Source organism: Pagrus major, chromosome 16 (genome assembly GCF_040436345.1).
Source record: "Pagrus major chromosome 16, Pma_NU_1.0".
In the NCBI taxonomy this organism is placed as follows: Eukaryota; Metazoa; Chordata; class Actinopteri; order Spariformes; family Sparidae; genus Pagrus; species Pagrus major.
The window spans coordinates 23,564,628-23,579,527 of NC_133230.1; the positions used below are offsets into that span (position 1 = coordinate 23,564,628).

The 14,900-nt window shown below is 44.5% G+C and overlaps 1 protein-coding gene across 3 annotated transcripts in view; it reads right to left on the bottom strand.

The window, feature by feature from the left end:
• Positions 1-14,900, bottom strand: part of LOC141010429 (signal-induced proliferation-associated 1-like protein 1) — a 39,103-nt gene that overhangs the window by 12,575 nt on the left and 11,628 nt on the right. For all 3 annotated transcript variants that reach the window (XM_073483387.1, XM_073483390.1, XM_073483389.1), the window contains exons 2-7: positions 6,080-7,775; positions 5,839-5,969; positions 3,838-4,026; positions 3,505-3,679; positions 2,410-2,513; positions 1,984-2,141 (exon numbers count right to left, since the gene is read on the bottom strand). In XM_073483387.1, the coding sequence (XP_073339488.1) occupies positions 1,984-2,141; positions 2,410-2,513; positions 3,505-3,679; positions 3,838-4,026; positions 5,839-5,969; positions 6,080-7,553 (2,231 nt within the window). In that variant the 5' untranslated portion in view covers positions 7,554-7,775. The remainder of the gene's footprint in view (positions 1-1,983; positions 2,142-2,409; positions 2,514-3,504; positions 3,680-3,837; positions 4,027-5,838; positions 5,970-6,079; positions 7,776-14,900) is intronic.

A 14,900-nucleotide genomic window follows, 5' to 3' on the forward strand; every position in this document is an offset into this window, starting at 1 on the left:
CCTGAATCTTTGACGCAAGAAGAAGATTTCCCAGCCGATGAGAACTCGATTCTGTTCTGTAGCCACAATCCAACACTCAGTATGGTGTAGCAAATCCGTGTAGCCTGTGCCCTCTTGTCAGGACCCAGATTTTTTCCCAAACCATCAGGGAAAAGCATCCATGAAAGGACTTGTGACCAGCAGTCAGGAGGGAAGTCTTAGCATATGGTGCCTCGATCCACAGAGTATGAGTAGCAGCCAAAGGTTGGGAGTGTGTATGTCTTTGGGTGGGGTAGCTAGATTGTCCTCAAGGATTCGGTGTCCCGCGCCTCTCCATTTCATCCATAAGGCAAACCAGGAGAACAAGCATTTCACTCTGTCTTTTCCCAGAGTATAAACTAGAAAAAATGCCTCCTTCAGGCAAAAAGCAAGCTGAATGAAGGTGTCCACAAGTCAATGAGGATGGAGTGGCTGGACAGAAAAAAAACTTGCCAGAGAGCTGAAAAAATTAGGCTAGAAATAAATTAGCCCAAATTTGACGCGGGTCTGAGCTGAGAGACAGAAGGCTGCCCTGACCCGTCCGATCCTGAGATGGACTGTGTGAGCTCTGAGGGAGCTCTCAACAATCCCTCCCTGCTCACATGCATGTCCGGGTGAAGAGAGCACTTCATGTGCATGGCGCTAACTCCTTCAGACCATTCCGGCTCACGCTGCCCAAAGGCAAAGTGGCAGGCAGGGAGAAGAGGAGGAGGAGGAAGAGGAGAAAAGGGGGGGAGAGGCTTGTATTATATGAGTGTGTGAAGAGTGAGCCTTTGAGTGAAATAGTGCGCATGGGGAAAAAGTGCGCGCATGTGTGTGTAACTGTGTGCAAGTGAGCATGAGAAAGAGAGGTAAAAAGGAGAAACGGGAGTGACAGGGAGCAACTATGTGTGTATAATATCTGTGTATGCAGAGCACGGAGAGTGTGCGCAGTGGGGTAGCGATGCATAAGTGTGAACAGTGGCACAGAGTTGCAGTCTGATCATCACGAGGCAGAGCGGAGAAGGAGGAGGTCTCCCATCGGTTCGACAGCTACTGCAGCACTAATCTACTCGATTTGACTATAATCAGACAAATTTATACTCACGCAGACACGCAGAAGACATGAACGAAGAGGGGGGCGGTCACACAACAGGCTTTTATGTTTGACCCATGCCTTCCAGTCAATGCTTTTGTCTTAATGCTACTGTAGCTGAAAACAACAACACTGCTGGTAGCACTGGAGCTTTTAAGGGTCCTGTAAAAAGGGCCCAGTTCTGCACTCAGACGGAAAGTTACAACCAGATTTCTATTCAACATCGCTACTGGGTTTTGGTCAGTCTGGCCTACTTCAAATTGTAATGAGTGTCCTTAGTGTCTAGATACGGTCATATATATTCATAGCTGGTGGGCTAACCTCAACCTCTCAATTCTCTGAGACATTAAACTGGAAACCTTTCCAAGGCTTTTGGTAGGATGTCAGATTTTTCTAAACCTGTACTTATCCAGGAAGAGGTTTTGTTCAGCAGACATACACCATCACTGCTTTTTCCTTCTTCCTTCCTCTAGTAGACAAACACAAAACCACACAGTAGTGCTGCAGCTCTACATCTCGTTGATTAATCTGTTGATGAATTTTCTCTGTTAACCAATTAGTTGTTTGGTCGATAAAATGTAGAAACAAAATGGCGAAATATGTTGATCACGTCCAAGATGGTGTCCTTAAATGTCTTGTTTCACCCACAAACCAAAGATATTCAGTTTATGGTCATGGAGGAGGGAAAAAAACTGAAAATATTCCCATTTAAGAAGCTGGAATCAGAGAATTTTTCTTTCAAAATTACTAAAAAGGGTTAATTGTTGCAACTCTGCAACACAGAATGTATACTTGTGTGGAAGAATAAAAGATTTGGAGGTGATTCCATTCAGGTCTTCACACATTTACTGTACGCCTCCAAGCTTAATTGGTTGTACATTACGACCCACCTGTAGCACGTGTTGTCCGAGCAGGGATTGTGCACCCGTACGATGATGAAGACATGCTGAAAGTGAGAGCGGATGGCCTTGGGGGTGAAGGGGTGAGCGCCGGGCTCCTGGAACACGATGGTCACGATGTCGTTCCCTATGTGCCTCTTCCTCAGCAACTAGCAAACAACAAAATTGTAATTAGAGAAGCGTGGGACTTGAATCTGAAGCAAAGTCATACCACGAATTCGGGAAATTCTATTTAATGACAAAACTGTGCAGACAATAAAGGTTTCTTTGGAAGGAAAGGTTGATGGAAATAAAATCTGATAATGGACAAAAGTCATATGATGCATTCCTATAATTGTTTCACCCATACAAAGGAGTTTTCCATTTCCTGATACACGACTAAAGGTATAACACAAAGGCTGGGCTTCCCATCCTTACCTGTTGTTTGTTGTTGGGTGTGTAAGGCAGCAGAGTCGACACATGGAACATGAGCTCGTAGTCCTTGAAGGACGTGTACAGGGAGTGAGTGCCTGTGGAATCCGCTGCAGGAAAAATGGGAAGACTCATTGTACAATTACTGCCATCCATCTCTCTCACACGTGTGTTCTGTCTTTTCTGTGCAAGACAGGATGCAATTTCACCCAAACAACAATATGATAACAATAGGATAAGATGACTGTCAAAACCAACGCTCAATCAACTCTTTTACTTTAGTGTTAATAGCTACAGACCTAAATAAATGTCACATCATCATGATTTTATAGGTTTCTTAAGTGGAAATGTATTATAATATATAATTCGCAATTGTAATATCTGTCAAAATGTTTGAAATGATTATTTTTTATACCATATCTTGTAGCCCTAGTTTTAGTCAAGAAAGATTCCTGAAAGACTGATGCAGTTGCTGTGCAATATACAGTATGCAGTCATTCGTAGTGAGTGGACACACATGAGAAGAAACGAAAGTGAAAGCGTCACAAGAACAGCATGGTGGGAGCATACTGGGTCCAGTCAAAGTAAATATTTGACCAGGAGTAAGACCAAGGGGCAAAGTACAAGCACTATGAAGAATAGTGCAACGTGATGGAGGGGAATCCCTGAATGCTAACCAAGACCTGCGTTTGAGAATCAAGCCCTTTCTATGTGATCAGGCATCAGATCAATGACAATAAATGTCCATTGTGTAGGATTTAGTGGCATCTAGCGGGAGAAAAAAACCTGAATACCGTTTTCCTACCCTCCCCTACGGTGACCACTAAAAAAACGAAAAATGCAAAAGGCCATCTTTAGAGCCAATGTTTGGTTTGTCAGTTGTGAGCCACTGTAGAAACATGGCAGTGCAACATGGCGGACTCCGTGGAAGATATAAGACGCTCATTCTCTGGTTAAGAAAACACAGTGATTCATTTTCAGATATTTAAACTAATCATTAATCTCCTTAAATGCTACAGGACCTTTAAAATGCATCAAAACCTGGGTCACTAAAAGGACAAGTTCTGTGTGTGATCTAGAGGTGTGTTTAGGAGGCATTACTTTTGGTGTCCAGCTGGGCTCTGTACTTGGTGAAGCCCTTGAGGCGAACAGTGTCCCCCAACAGCTGGAGGAACTCTTCCAGGGCTGGACCAGCCATCTCGTTGTTGTACATCTCCTCCTCGGTGCTCTGACCCGCTCGGCAGTACATCACCCCCACCTTCACTTGAAAACTCAGCTGGGGAGCAGAAAAGAAGCCAACGCAATATATATTTAACAGTTCACGTTAGGACAGACTACAAGAACAATAAATTCCAGTTCTGTAAAAATTCAGGCAAGCAATTTTTCAGAGCAGATTCTGTAAAATAACTTGTTTTTTAATCTTTATCCTCCTACCCCTTGTTCATCCAGTTTCATCAGCTGCTCAGTGACTTTGGGTGTGTTGAGGGCCAGTCTGAGGCAGGACAGATCCAGCTCTGGCAGGAGGTACTCCAGCACCTCTTTGATGGGCAGACCGCGGGTGGTGCCGTGCTTAGAGGTGGAAGGCACTGCATCCTCCAGAATAGAACCTCGAAGGGTTGTGAGCTGAAAAGACGGAAACAGGGAGAGGAATGTGAGAAATGGAAAGAATGCATCTCAGGAATCCTTGAACTATCTCGGAGATGGAACACACTGATAGCAAACCATGCCAGACAAGACATGAGGAAAAAAAAAAAGAAACAAGTCCCTGCAGGTTTTAAAGTAACACCATCCTCTTCGTGTAGTCTTAAAAAAGCTGACATGAGACAACAAGACAATTATGACTCAAGGCCCTGGGTAAATAGAAAGTCGAACTGAGGAAGAAGAGGTGGGAGGGCTGGTCCAAGCATTCTGTGTACACAGAGTGTGCATTGTGCTGGGCTCTGGGAGTGAACTCAATTGCTCGGCTATCATAAGCAGCTGGAAAGGACCGAGACTTTCTCTCCTACAAGCTTGAGGCCGTGCAGGGACCGTTTACAATAGACCTGTGTTCGCCATGTTTGGAAGGTAGGATCGGGGGCGGGGGTCCTGTGGTACTTCAGTCTAAAGTGCGGGGGTTTAATCACATGCACCTGTCCTGCTTCAGTCCACAACAAGCAGCCTCAGGCAGGTGCCTTAACCTCTGTCTGGGAATGTTCGTCCATATTATAAATCCCATAACCCCAAATCCCAAACCAAACACAGACGACAGGGGCCAACATAGCAACTAAATATGACAGTCTATTTTTACTGAAACACAGAACCACACAGTGGTTTGAGGTTGCTGGGCACTGACAGGCCTTGGAGGCTGTAAGATGAGTGCTCTTCATAAAGTTTCTTCACACATTGCTGATATTGGGAGACAGCTGAATAGCCCGAGGTCTTGTTGCATAATAAGAAACAAGGGCTGAGACTTGTTTTACCTCGAGCTGGTCTTCCTGGTACTTGCAGAAATAGTAGTTATTGAACTATAAAAGACTTTATATACGCATAAACAGGACATAAGATCCAAGCAAGCGTGTCTGTCTAATAACACAAAGACGACAACAAAATTATAACAAAAATGAATGTCTTTGCACAGACTGTATAAAGCATGGATATAGTCTCTGTGACATCACCTAGAGGTTTCTGAAAAGCCATTGTGAAGCACAGTGTGTTTACTCCAGCCTTCACCATCTTGGCAGTGCTAACTCCCAGCTGATCCAAAAATGGGCATTGTCAGCTGAGGTAGACTGAATGAAGCCTGGTTGCTGACAGCTAGCTAGACAGCTAGCAGCTAGCTGTCACTCAAAGTGGCATATGCATAACTTTAAGCCTTAATATAATTTAAACAAGTGAGTTACATAGCTAGGATTACCGCCTTGCGGTAGTATGCCTGGAGGCCAGTCAAGTTACTGTGCCTGAGCTATGGCATTGAATAATGGGCAGAACACTTACTTAAGCAAAATATTATGATGTCACAATGCATTTAACCTCTAACCTTTTGGATATAAAATGCCATAACTTAACACAATCTTATCCTATTAGACATTTGTGTAAAACTGTATGGTAATTATTGTAAAAAATCTTGGGTTATGGCCAAAAATGTGTTTGTGAAGTCACAGTGACCTTGAATCTGCCAACTAACTTATAATCATTTCATACTTGAGTCATAGTGGACATTCGCACCAAATTTAAAGAAATTCCCTCAAGGCGTTCAAGGCATTGGCTTCATTTCTCAGCCTTGAGGTTGTGTCTCTTCTCACCAGAATCAAAATCTCAAATTTATGAGTGCAAAAATAACAACTGACTGCAGCGTTAAATGCTGTGAGCAGATTTCCTCCACAGCAGGAAGGATTTATGTGATCTGGTGCGGAGGTTGAGGTTGGGGTGTAGGAAGGATAGGACACTTTGACTGACCTCGCTGGTTCTGAAGATGAGGCGGTAGTTATACTGCTGGCCGTGGTCCTTGTCCTCCTCCAGCTTCTCCCGGCGCAAGCTCACTGCTACTGGACCCAGCGCCTCGTCTATCCCAAAGTAGTTCCAGTGGTCTGAGGAGGAGGAAGTGCCAGAGAAATGGGCATAATGTCTTGCTGTGAAAAAAAACTCACATGCATATGCTAATGAGTACATGTAATGAAAACAGGTAAATGTATCTTACCTCTAAGATAGAAGAACTTTCTGTAGTAGTAGGCTCCAAGGTCCACGTGCTCCACAATGTACTGTTTGCCCTTTTCGCTGAGTGTACTGGGGCCTTCCTTTGGTCCCTCTAGCACTGCTACTCCAGCATTTGTGCAGTGCGTGCTTACAGATGTTTCATACATGCTTACTTCCACACTTCCTGAGCTGCTGTTACCTGCTCCACCACCCACAAGTCCATGATAGCCTGCCCCGCCTGCTCCCAATCTGCGCCGCCCGTTGCCATCTGCACCGATCTCATTGCGGAAGCAGGGGCAGCTTAGCAGCATTTCATTGCTCTGTTCGTCCCCTGCTTCCAGACCAGGACTGCCCCTGTTACTGAGCTCTTCCTGGCTGCCACTCGGGGAGCTGTAAGGCAGGCTGTGTGTGGACGAGAGGGTAGAGGTAGCCGAGGCTACGGCAGCAGCAGATGCCCCAGTGGTGGTGTTTTTCCTCTTGCCTGCCATCTGCCGCAACTGAGTAACTTCGTTGAGGTCAAACAGCGTGCTCTGAACATCATAGTGGGCGAAGCCTCTCTGACACACCCAGGGCTTGAAAGGGAGGCCAATGTCCTCTGTCCGGCTGTCCTCTACGTCAGACCCTGCTCTGGGGGAGTCCGACTCACCCCGTACGCTCCGAAGTTTACGGAATATAGACTCACCCCCCGTCTCGGATTTAGTTCTTCTCTTTGGGGGCTTATCCTTGGCTTTATGGGGCTGGCTGTCTATGCCATCATCCTGAAGATCAATGCTGCCCTGCTTGGACCCAACATTCAGCATGTCCTCAAGTTTCTCTGGAGCAGGGCTGCGCTGATCAACTTTGCCCCCTTGATAGCCCTTAAGCATTTCAAAGAAGCTCTCTCCAGATGCTCCATGCTGATCTATCGAGGAGGTGCTACCATATTCACGATGAAGAGGGGACCATTTGGCTCCCGATGTTGGACCCCAGTCCTCTCCACTGTCTCCGCTGCCTTCCATTTCACTGATAGTCATGTCACTGTTGCTGCGCTGACGGATGCGTCTCTGTCGTGGGTTTCTACGTGCAGGACCTCGGTAGTCTCCTGGGGCAAGGTAACGGGTATCCGGGCTGTAGTTGTTCGCTGTGGCCTGGGTTCGATTCTTCAAAGTATTGTGGATGTTACGCAGCATTGACGAGTCCTGAGGGCTCATTATAGAGCCTAACTTAATGTGACTTTTTCCAGCAGAGGACACACTAGAGTTCTCAGGCTCTGAGTGCCACATAACCCCTGTAATGTCTTTTCTTGGTGGCCAGTCTGCCACACGAGCCCGTACACCCATTTTAGGCACTCCTGTGCTCACAGTGGCATGGACATTGTCTGTGCGGGTTGGCACAGCCCCTCCATTGGCCATACGGAGGTGGCGGGTGTAAAATTCATCAGTGGCGGGGATGGTACCCCCAACAGTGCGCTCCATGGGTGGGCGCTTCAGGCTGGTCATGAAACCAGTGCCAAAGGCTAAAGGCACTTAGCAAGGGAACATGGCTGCCTCTGGGATGGGATGTGGCTCCCTGACTTCATGTGCAGGTTGATTGTCTGGATCAAAAAGTGAAGAGGCAGAATAAGGGAAGGGGCAACCCCACCTTTTCAGCATTCAAGTCTGTATGCTGTCTCCTCAAATGTGTCCACTTTGCAACTTGGCATGTTTTTTATATATATAATCCTGAAAACAAAGGAAAATATCAGTTAGTACACAGAGTAAGAGCAGATAATCAAAAACACATCAGTTTCCTGACTCAAACAACTTATATAAGACTGGAAATGAGAGAAAGCAAGCTGGAAAACAGGTCGTAAATTAGTGCCCTGTTACACTCTCATTGACATGGTAGAGAGCACAGTGGTAATTACAATCTCACTTCTGAGGCAAAAAACAAAAGTATCTATATCTCTATATCTTTTTCACTGCTCTGAAAATTCTTCATGTTTAGTACTTATTCACACCACATCTCAGCTCTTTTCTTGTAACTTTTCCTATGACAATAAATGTGTCAGAGCCATCTTAACAAATATGCAAACACTTCCTCTCAGAACAGAGTATGGATGTTGTCCCCCCCCCCCCTCTGACGGCCTTTTACGAGCAAGTGTAAAGTCACTGACATGTTCAATTTTAGATAAAGAAGTGGGCCTAATTTTTAAACCAATTTCAGAATAAGCGTCGAGGGGGAAACATGAAAGCTCAGGCAAATTCAGAAATGACTTTTTTTCCTTAAAAGTCTGAACAAAATGATGCCTTGCTCTGATCAGTGAGTTTATCTAAAGTTTGCAATTTGATAAACCTGTTCAGGACTCTGGATCTACATCTGTACCTCTAAACCTCCCTGTGTCCCTGACTCTTGATTGTACGACTATCCTTCCTTGCCTTTGGTAGCCAACATTTGTCAGTTGCAATAATGAGTTGCAGTTTTCTCAATCAAATATTCCAAGCTGCACATCAAAAAGCAAAGGGGCCCTTTGAAAGTCATCTGAGAAGAAGTGAGTGATGATCCTCTGCCTGACAAATCAGGCCAATTTGGCAGTGAGACACTGGGGGAGATTAAGGCTCCGCTCTCAGCCAGCCCTGCCTGGCTGTGACTGTGATCACATTAGCTGCTAGCAATCAGTGCACTGTGACAGGCCTACAGCACAGGCGCGTTCACACTACATCCCAACATCAGGCCCAAGTTTACACTAACTGAGAGGAAATTTATTCGCCTTTGCTTTAAACAAAAAAAGTAATCAAAGACGTGTATCTTTTCCCAGTCACAGAATTAAAAAGAAGTGCATAATAATAATAATAATAATAATAATACCATGTGATCAACATTACCACAGTGGCACAGTCTGCTGAGACATGGGTCAAATGTTCCCAAGACAATGCAGTCTGTTTGATAATATCAACATCAATACACAAGTCAGAAAGAGTGCAAATGTGTGTAAAATCTCAAAGCTCTGGAGATGATTCAGTTTGCCTGAGGCAAAGCATCCGGAGTCAGCTTTTCTTCAAAACATAGAAGATTGTTTTCTCACAACAAATTTCAAACCTGTGCATTTTATGCAGCAGAGACTCCATCTGTTAGTCAAATATCAAGCAAAAGCAAGTAGTGTTAGATCTTGAAGTTGGACTAACAGCCATAAGGCATAAAATTATGCCTCTTAGTCTTACTACAATATCTTACTGTTTGTAGTCCAACAATGTGTTGAACTGTAATTTGGTGTAGAGCTCAGCCGATACTGGATTTTTGGGCAGATGCCAATATGGATACTAAGGAGTAAATAATTCAGATCGATATGTCTGCAGATATTCTTTATATACACTTACATAAACACATTTTTTTTGCAATAATTCCTCAAACACTTGATGATCCATAGTGGTGGCAGGATTTTTTACAGTTTGGAATAAAAAAGAAATTGGACTTTGTAATATTGCCACACAGACATTTCAAGCAAGACGCTCTTCTTCAACTCCACAGATTTTCTTCTCTCTAATCTTAAACATACAAACACTACAAGACATCACAAACTACATATAAGGTATTCGTATCAGAGGGAGCAATGCAGCACCTCCTGTGATCTCACGGGGAAGCAGACTTAAACAAAACGGAAATTAGTGTTGTGCAACAACTTGATGTGGTACCACGTAGGTTTCTATTCTTCTGCAAGAACTGGAGGTCAGAATTTAAGTTTCTGTCAACAATAGTATGCTAGCTAAGGTTAGCCTCAAGGGCTAGAGTTGCTTGGTAGCACAGTCAGTTGCTACGGGTTGTCTCTCTCAGTGGTTGTTGTGGTCCGGCTTGGAAAATACCAATGTATGTAACTATATTTTAGATTATAAATATCAAGCATGCTTGATATTATTGGGGCGGCCCAGATGGGTCTGTGAGTCGTAGTTCTTGCAATTTTAGAATCAATATATATACACACAGGTGAAGTTAACCGCAACCAGCAGATCTCAACAGGGGGGAGCCACAACCTTAGGCATTCATTAAGGTCTTTAAAAAAGAAAAAAAATTACATCAGCACATACTGGATAACTTATTACAAACTTGTTTGAACAGTTTGCCATCTGAAAGCAGTAGTGAACAAGGTCCTCAGACAAGAAATTCATTATTGAGAGTTTCATATGGAGTTCAATGTCCTAACAACACTCTGATAATAAGCTGATAAGAGCAAGATTATTTGCATAATACCATCAAAGGATAAAATGGACAGGGCAATTTAAAGATTCAAACCCAGGATATGACAGCTTCATGGTTACATGATATGTAATCTTGAACCAAAGGAAATTTAAAAAAACATGAATGCAAGTATCGCCACTGTGATCTTTCATCTGTCACATAACAAAGGTTCCCAACTATATACTCTTCCAATATGCAGACACCCATTCTTTGGGGGATGGGAGTTAAGTGTCTTGAGCAGATTAATACAAACTCATTAAGTAATTAAAAAAAACTCATTCATGTCCTACTAACACCCTCAAGTCTCTGACATGAATGAGAGTGAAAATAGTCAGGGAGTGTAAGTTAAACTGCAGGTCCTGTCCCAGAGTGTTGAGCCTCGTTCCCTCATGCTGCTGAGTGTCCACAGGGACGGACAGAAGAATAGAAGCAGCACACACACACGAACACACACGTCCCAGAAAACAGGCCTCAGTCTTTTTCTGATCAAACTAAAGAGTGTGGCAAAGAGACTGAGAGAGTGTGTCTTGTGAACGTTTGTGTGACAGAGGAAGACTAAGAAAAAAAAAAAGACCCACAACATAACAACTTCCAACCAATCCTGTCATCCCCTATCCATTGCCTGCAGAATTAAACAGAACCATTTTTTCACAAGTCTATGTGACATGTCCGGACAGCTTCAGCCTGTTGACTAAATGAGGTTAACTTTCTGTAATTGGTACTCTGACCTCCCAGCTGGTCGCTCAGGCCCGTCGAGAGATGAGCGACGCAGTGGTACAGATGCAGACGAAGCGGTGGTGATGTTGTGCCACACTTCTGAGGTGTTACAATTTGTTGTGCTGGTTGTAGGCACAAGTCTCGACACAGAACGCTGCGCTCTGATAGAGTAATATGCCCCTGTGACGACTCAGTCTGCAAGTGTTACAGGTGACTCAGACAGCGGGGCCCACACACCCTATGGAAGCTACTACATGGAATTACAGGTGGACGACAGACAGCAGTCAGTCAGAAGAACACATAAAACCTGTCGTGTTATGAATCACAGGCATGAACCTAGGGTCTGAGTCTTTCAGACCTGACTCATGAAAATCAGAGCGACTAAAAGAACAAGTCCTTAGTCATCATCAAGACTCAGCATGGAGTGCTAGACATCCTCAAAGCCAGGGCCTCCTGGAGGGGAGGCACTGTTGCTGAGCTAGCTTGGCTAGCTGATGTCCCAGAAAGAAAGGACAGCATGCTGGAGTTGAAAGACTCTTCGTCCTGGGTTTCCAAACACAGGGCGAATGAAGTTTCCCAGTAGACTGGGCAAGTGTCTCCAAAGCTGGGACAAAGGAGCTGAAGGATTGCCCTACAAGCTTGTAATTACTGCGTGCTTCAATGGGGCTAAGGGGCTGTTTGGCTGACACCACTGGCTTTCAAACAGGCACCCTACCATTTAGCCCAGTGGCTCTCCCTGTGTCCTAATCTTTCCCCGCTCTACGGGCTGACTGGGCTGTTGGGCAGCAGGCACAAAGGTCCCTCTGTCCTGGCTTGGGCAGGACTGGGGCCCCATTCCAACATAGTGAAGTCTTTGAAAACTGCCTGGCACGGGAACCTCACTATGGCTGTGTACATGAGGCCTGCCAGGAAAAGCCAAATTAATTAGATGCAAGGGGAACTGGAGAGGCAGAGATGAAGCAAAACACTGAATCAAAAGTTGGAAACAAGGGAAACAGAAGCTTCAAAGAACTAGAAGGATACATGAGGATAGGAAAGCAGAAGAATGGATCACCTAGAGAGCAATAGGCTTATAACAAAAAGCAGAAAATGATCTGTGTTGATCATATCAAGATCATTTGACTGTTATGTAATCGATGGACTTGTTGCAACACATATCTGTGTCACAAAACATAGATTTGGGGAAGTAACATTGGGAAACCCTTTCTTTTGTAACACTGACAATAGAAGCAACAACTTAACACTGCGGTTTAACCTCAAACTCATCAGCTTTCCTGAGTTGTTCACTATCGTTTTGAGGAGTGAGGGGTAAACTGAGGTGTAGGCTAGCCACGGCTGCCTATATAGGCACAGCAGATGCACAGGAAGTAACAAAGCATCTCTACCACTACCCCGTCTCCATCTGTTTTGCTCTTTTTTTTTAATGTCTGCTCCCTCCTCCTGTACGTGCATCTGGCTGCGAACCAGGCACAAACCTGCCTGTCTGATTGAGCAAACCTGAGAACCTGACACCTCCAGAGAAAAACAGGCAGGCCTGCTGGCAGACAAACGATACTAGCGTCACCCAACCGCGAGCTGAGATCCTGGAATTCCACCAATTTCAGTAGAGGAAGTGATGAACGTCTGTGTGAGGGGAGGAAGAGAAGTAGGGCATGTTCAGGCAAACTTTTTCCAGAGGAGTGCAACACTGACTGCCTGAGTGTCTGTTATAGAACACTTTAATGTCTGCCATGACTTTACAACTGCAGCCTCGTCTTTGACTTCCACGGAGAGCTTTGATGTATGAAATACCAGCTCCGGACGAAGTGGGACACCGCGATAACATGAGAACTGAGCTGACGAATTGTTCAACCGACCACACGCGCAATGCAAACACCACGTGTGGTTGGAGCGCTTCAAAAAAACACAGTGGCGGTGTATCAACGCTCATCACCGCCATTGTTCTGTGATGTGCTGCTGCTCTGCCCTAACTCTGGGCCCCCTCGCTATCACTGCAGCACAGTTCAGTGAGTAATGGGCATAGCCAACCACTGGCAAAGTGAATTTCACTCACAGCCTTACACAAGAAGACAGTTCTGGAGGAGCGCCAGAATATATTCATTGCCATTATCTCCAGCAGGGTGTCCTCGATCCTTCCTCTCTTCTTATCCACAAAGTGCTCCACCACTAGGGTTTCACATCTTACGTGGGAGAGACAGCAGGATAAATAGACACTTGAAACACTTGACATAGTTTATAGTTAGCAGTGGTAATCCTATCGCTATTTCCAATGTCATTATCTGGCTTGGCCGGGAGTTTGACAATAGAAGCCTTTGTCGAACTCTGTGAGGACCATTTACCTCTTAAAAAAAAGAAAAGAAAAAAAAAACTAATTGCGCTGCTAACAGCTTAGGTGGTCTGCTTGTCCAGAGTAGAGAAGGGTTACTACATCTTATACTCTAATCTATAAGCTGCCCCCGTCAAGAAGAAGGATGAAGGAAGTCCACATTCTTAAACAGGCTTGTATTCAATTGATTTAAAGTAGCTAAAACCACACCTGTGCAGACTTTTTATAGCTTTATGCTCCATAAATTGATTAAACTGAGTCTGAGCCAGAGTTGGTTTGGAGCCTCATATTAGACCTCAGGTTATAGATGACTTGTCTTTATTGGGACGGCTCAGATTTTAAATTTGTCAGCTTTTGCGTTGTAAAGAGCAATGGAGAGGAAGCAGTGTGCTGCTTCTGAAAGAGGAATGTAAAAAATTCTAATGAGGAGGCTGCCTGGCTGCTGAACTGCAGCATTTGGGAGCAGAGGTTTAAAAGTGGAGGTCTGCTCTAGGCAGCACTTTCCCTCTCCCTGCCCTCTCTGACGGCCTCCAACCTTAGGACTCCATTAGAGAACTCCTGATGCACATGGACGGGTACACGCAGAGACAAAGGCTCTCGCACATACAACGCAAAGCTCTGAGAATAAAGCACCAGACTCAACAGAAACTACAACCCAAACCAGTCGATTTGGCTCATTAGAATAAACTCTCGGAGCTCGTGGGACAATAGCTATTTTTGAATGAGCCAGACCAAACTGTTCCATGTTTCTGCAAACATCAAAGACAGAACTTTTCTTTCCCATGCGAGCGCGTGTAGGAGCTATTTTTGCAATACCTGCCTCAAACATTACTTTTCTTGGAATTCACGTTTGAGATGAAAGTTATACCATCTGTGTAGAGTCCAATCAGGACTGACGATAACAAAAGGTGGTCAAGCTCAAATTAAATGTTAATAAAAACTTTCAATCACCACCATGCATAAAGTCGGTTTTACTCTCTGCAGTGGTGTCTCCAGCTTGGTTGGGTGCCAAAACTGAACCCAGCAAGCAGTTTTCACAAGTGGGAAGCCAGTGGGGGGTCATGTTCTTGTTACCTTAACACACCTAACAGTCAATACGGCCTGTGATTCCTTACTTTCTTAAATGGGGATGCCCGAAATTTTTCCCTGTACCTTAATGGTGGACCACAGGCCAAAAACACCTGTTGAGTTAAGATGCAAAAATGGTACGATATGGAAGCCCTAAGAGGCAGAAAAACCCCTCTAGTGATCCATTTTCTAAGTCTGATCTAAACCATTTTCGTTCTTGTTTTTAATGGCTTGTTCTAGCATGAACAATCTCTTAAAGTTTAAAAAAGAAAATGTTTTTCCATTTGCCTCTCCGAGCAACAATCCCAAGTCCCCTGAACTGACCAACCTCCTGTACAACGTGCTCAGATTACTTCACTAGAAACATCTGGCGGGCCGTGATCTAAACCTTTGTTCTTCTTAACCTTTTATAAGGTGAATAAAGATGAGGAAAATCTGTCATATCTTATCTCTGATTGTAAACTTTAACATACCAACATTTAATAAACTGAAAGGTGACAACAGTTTCTAGAGTTTATCAGTA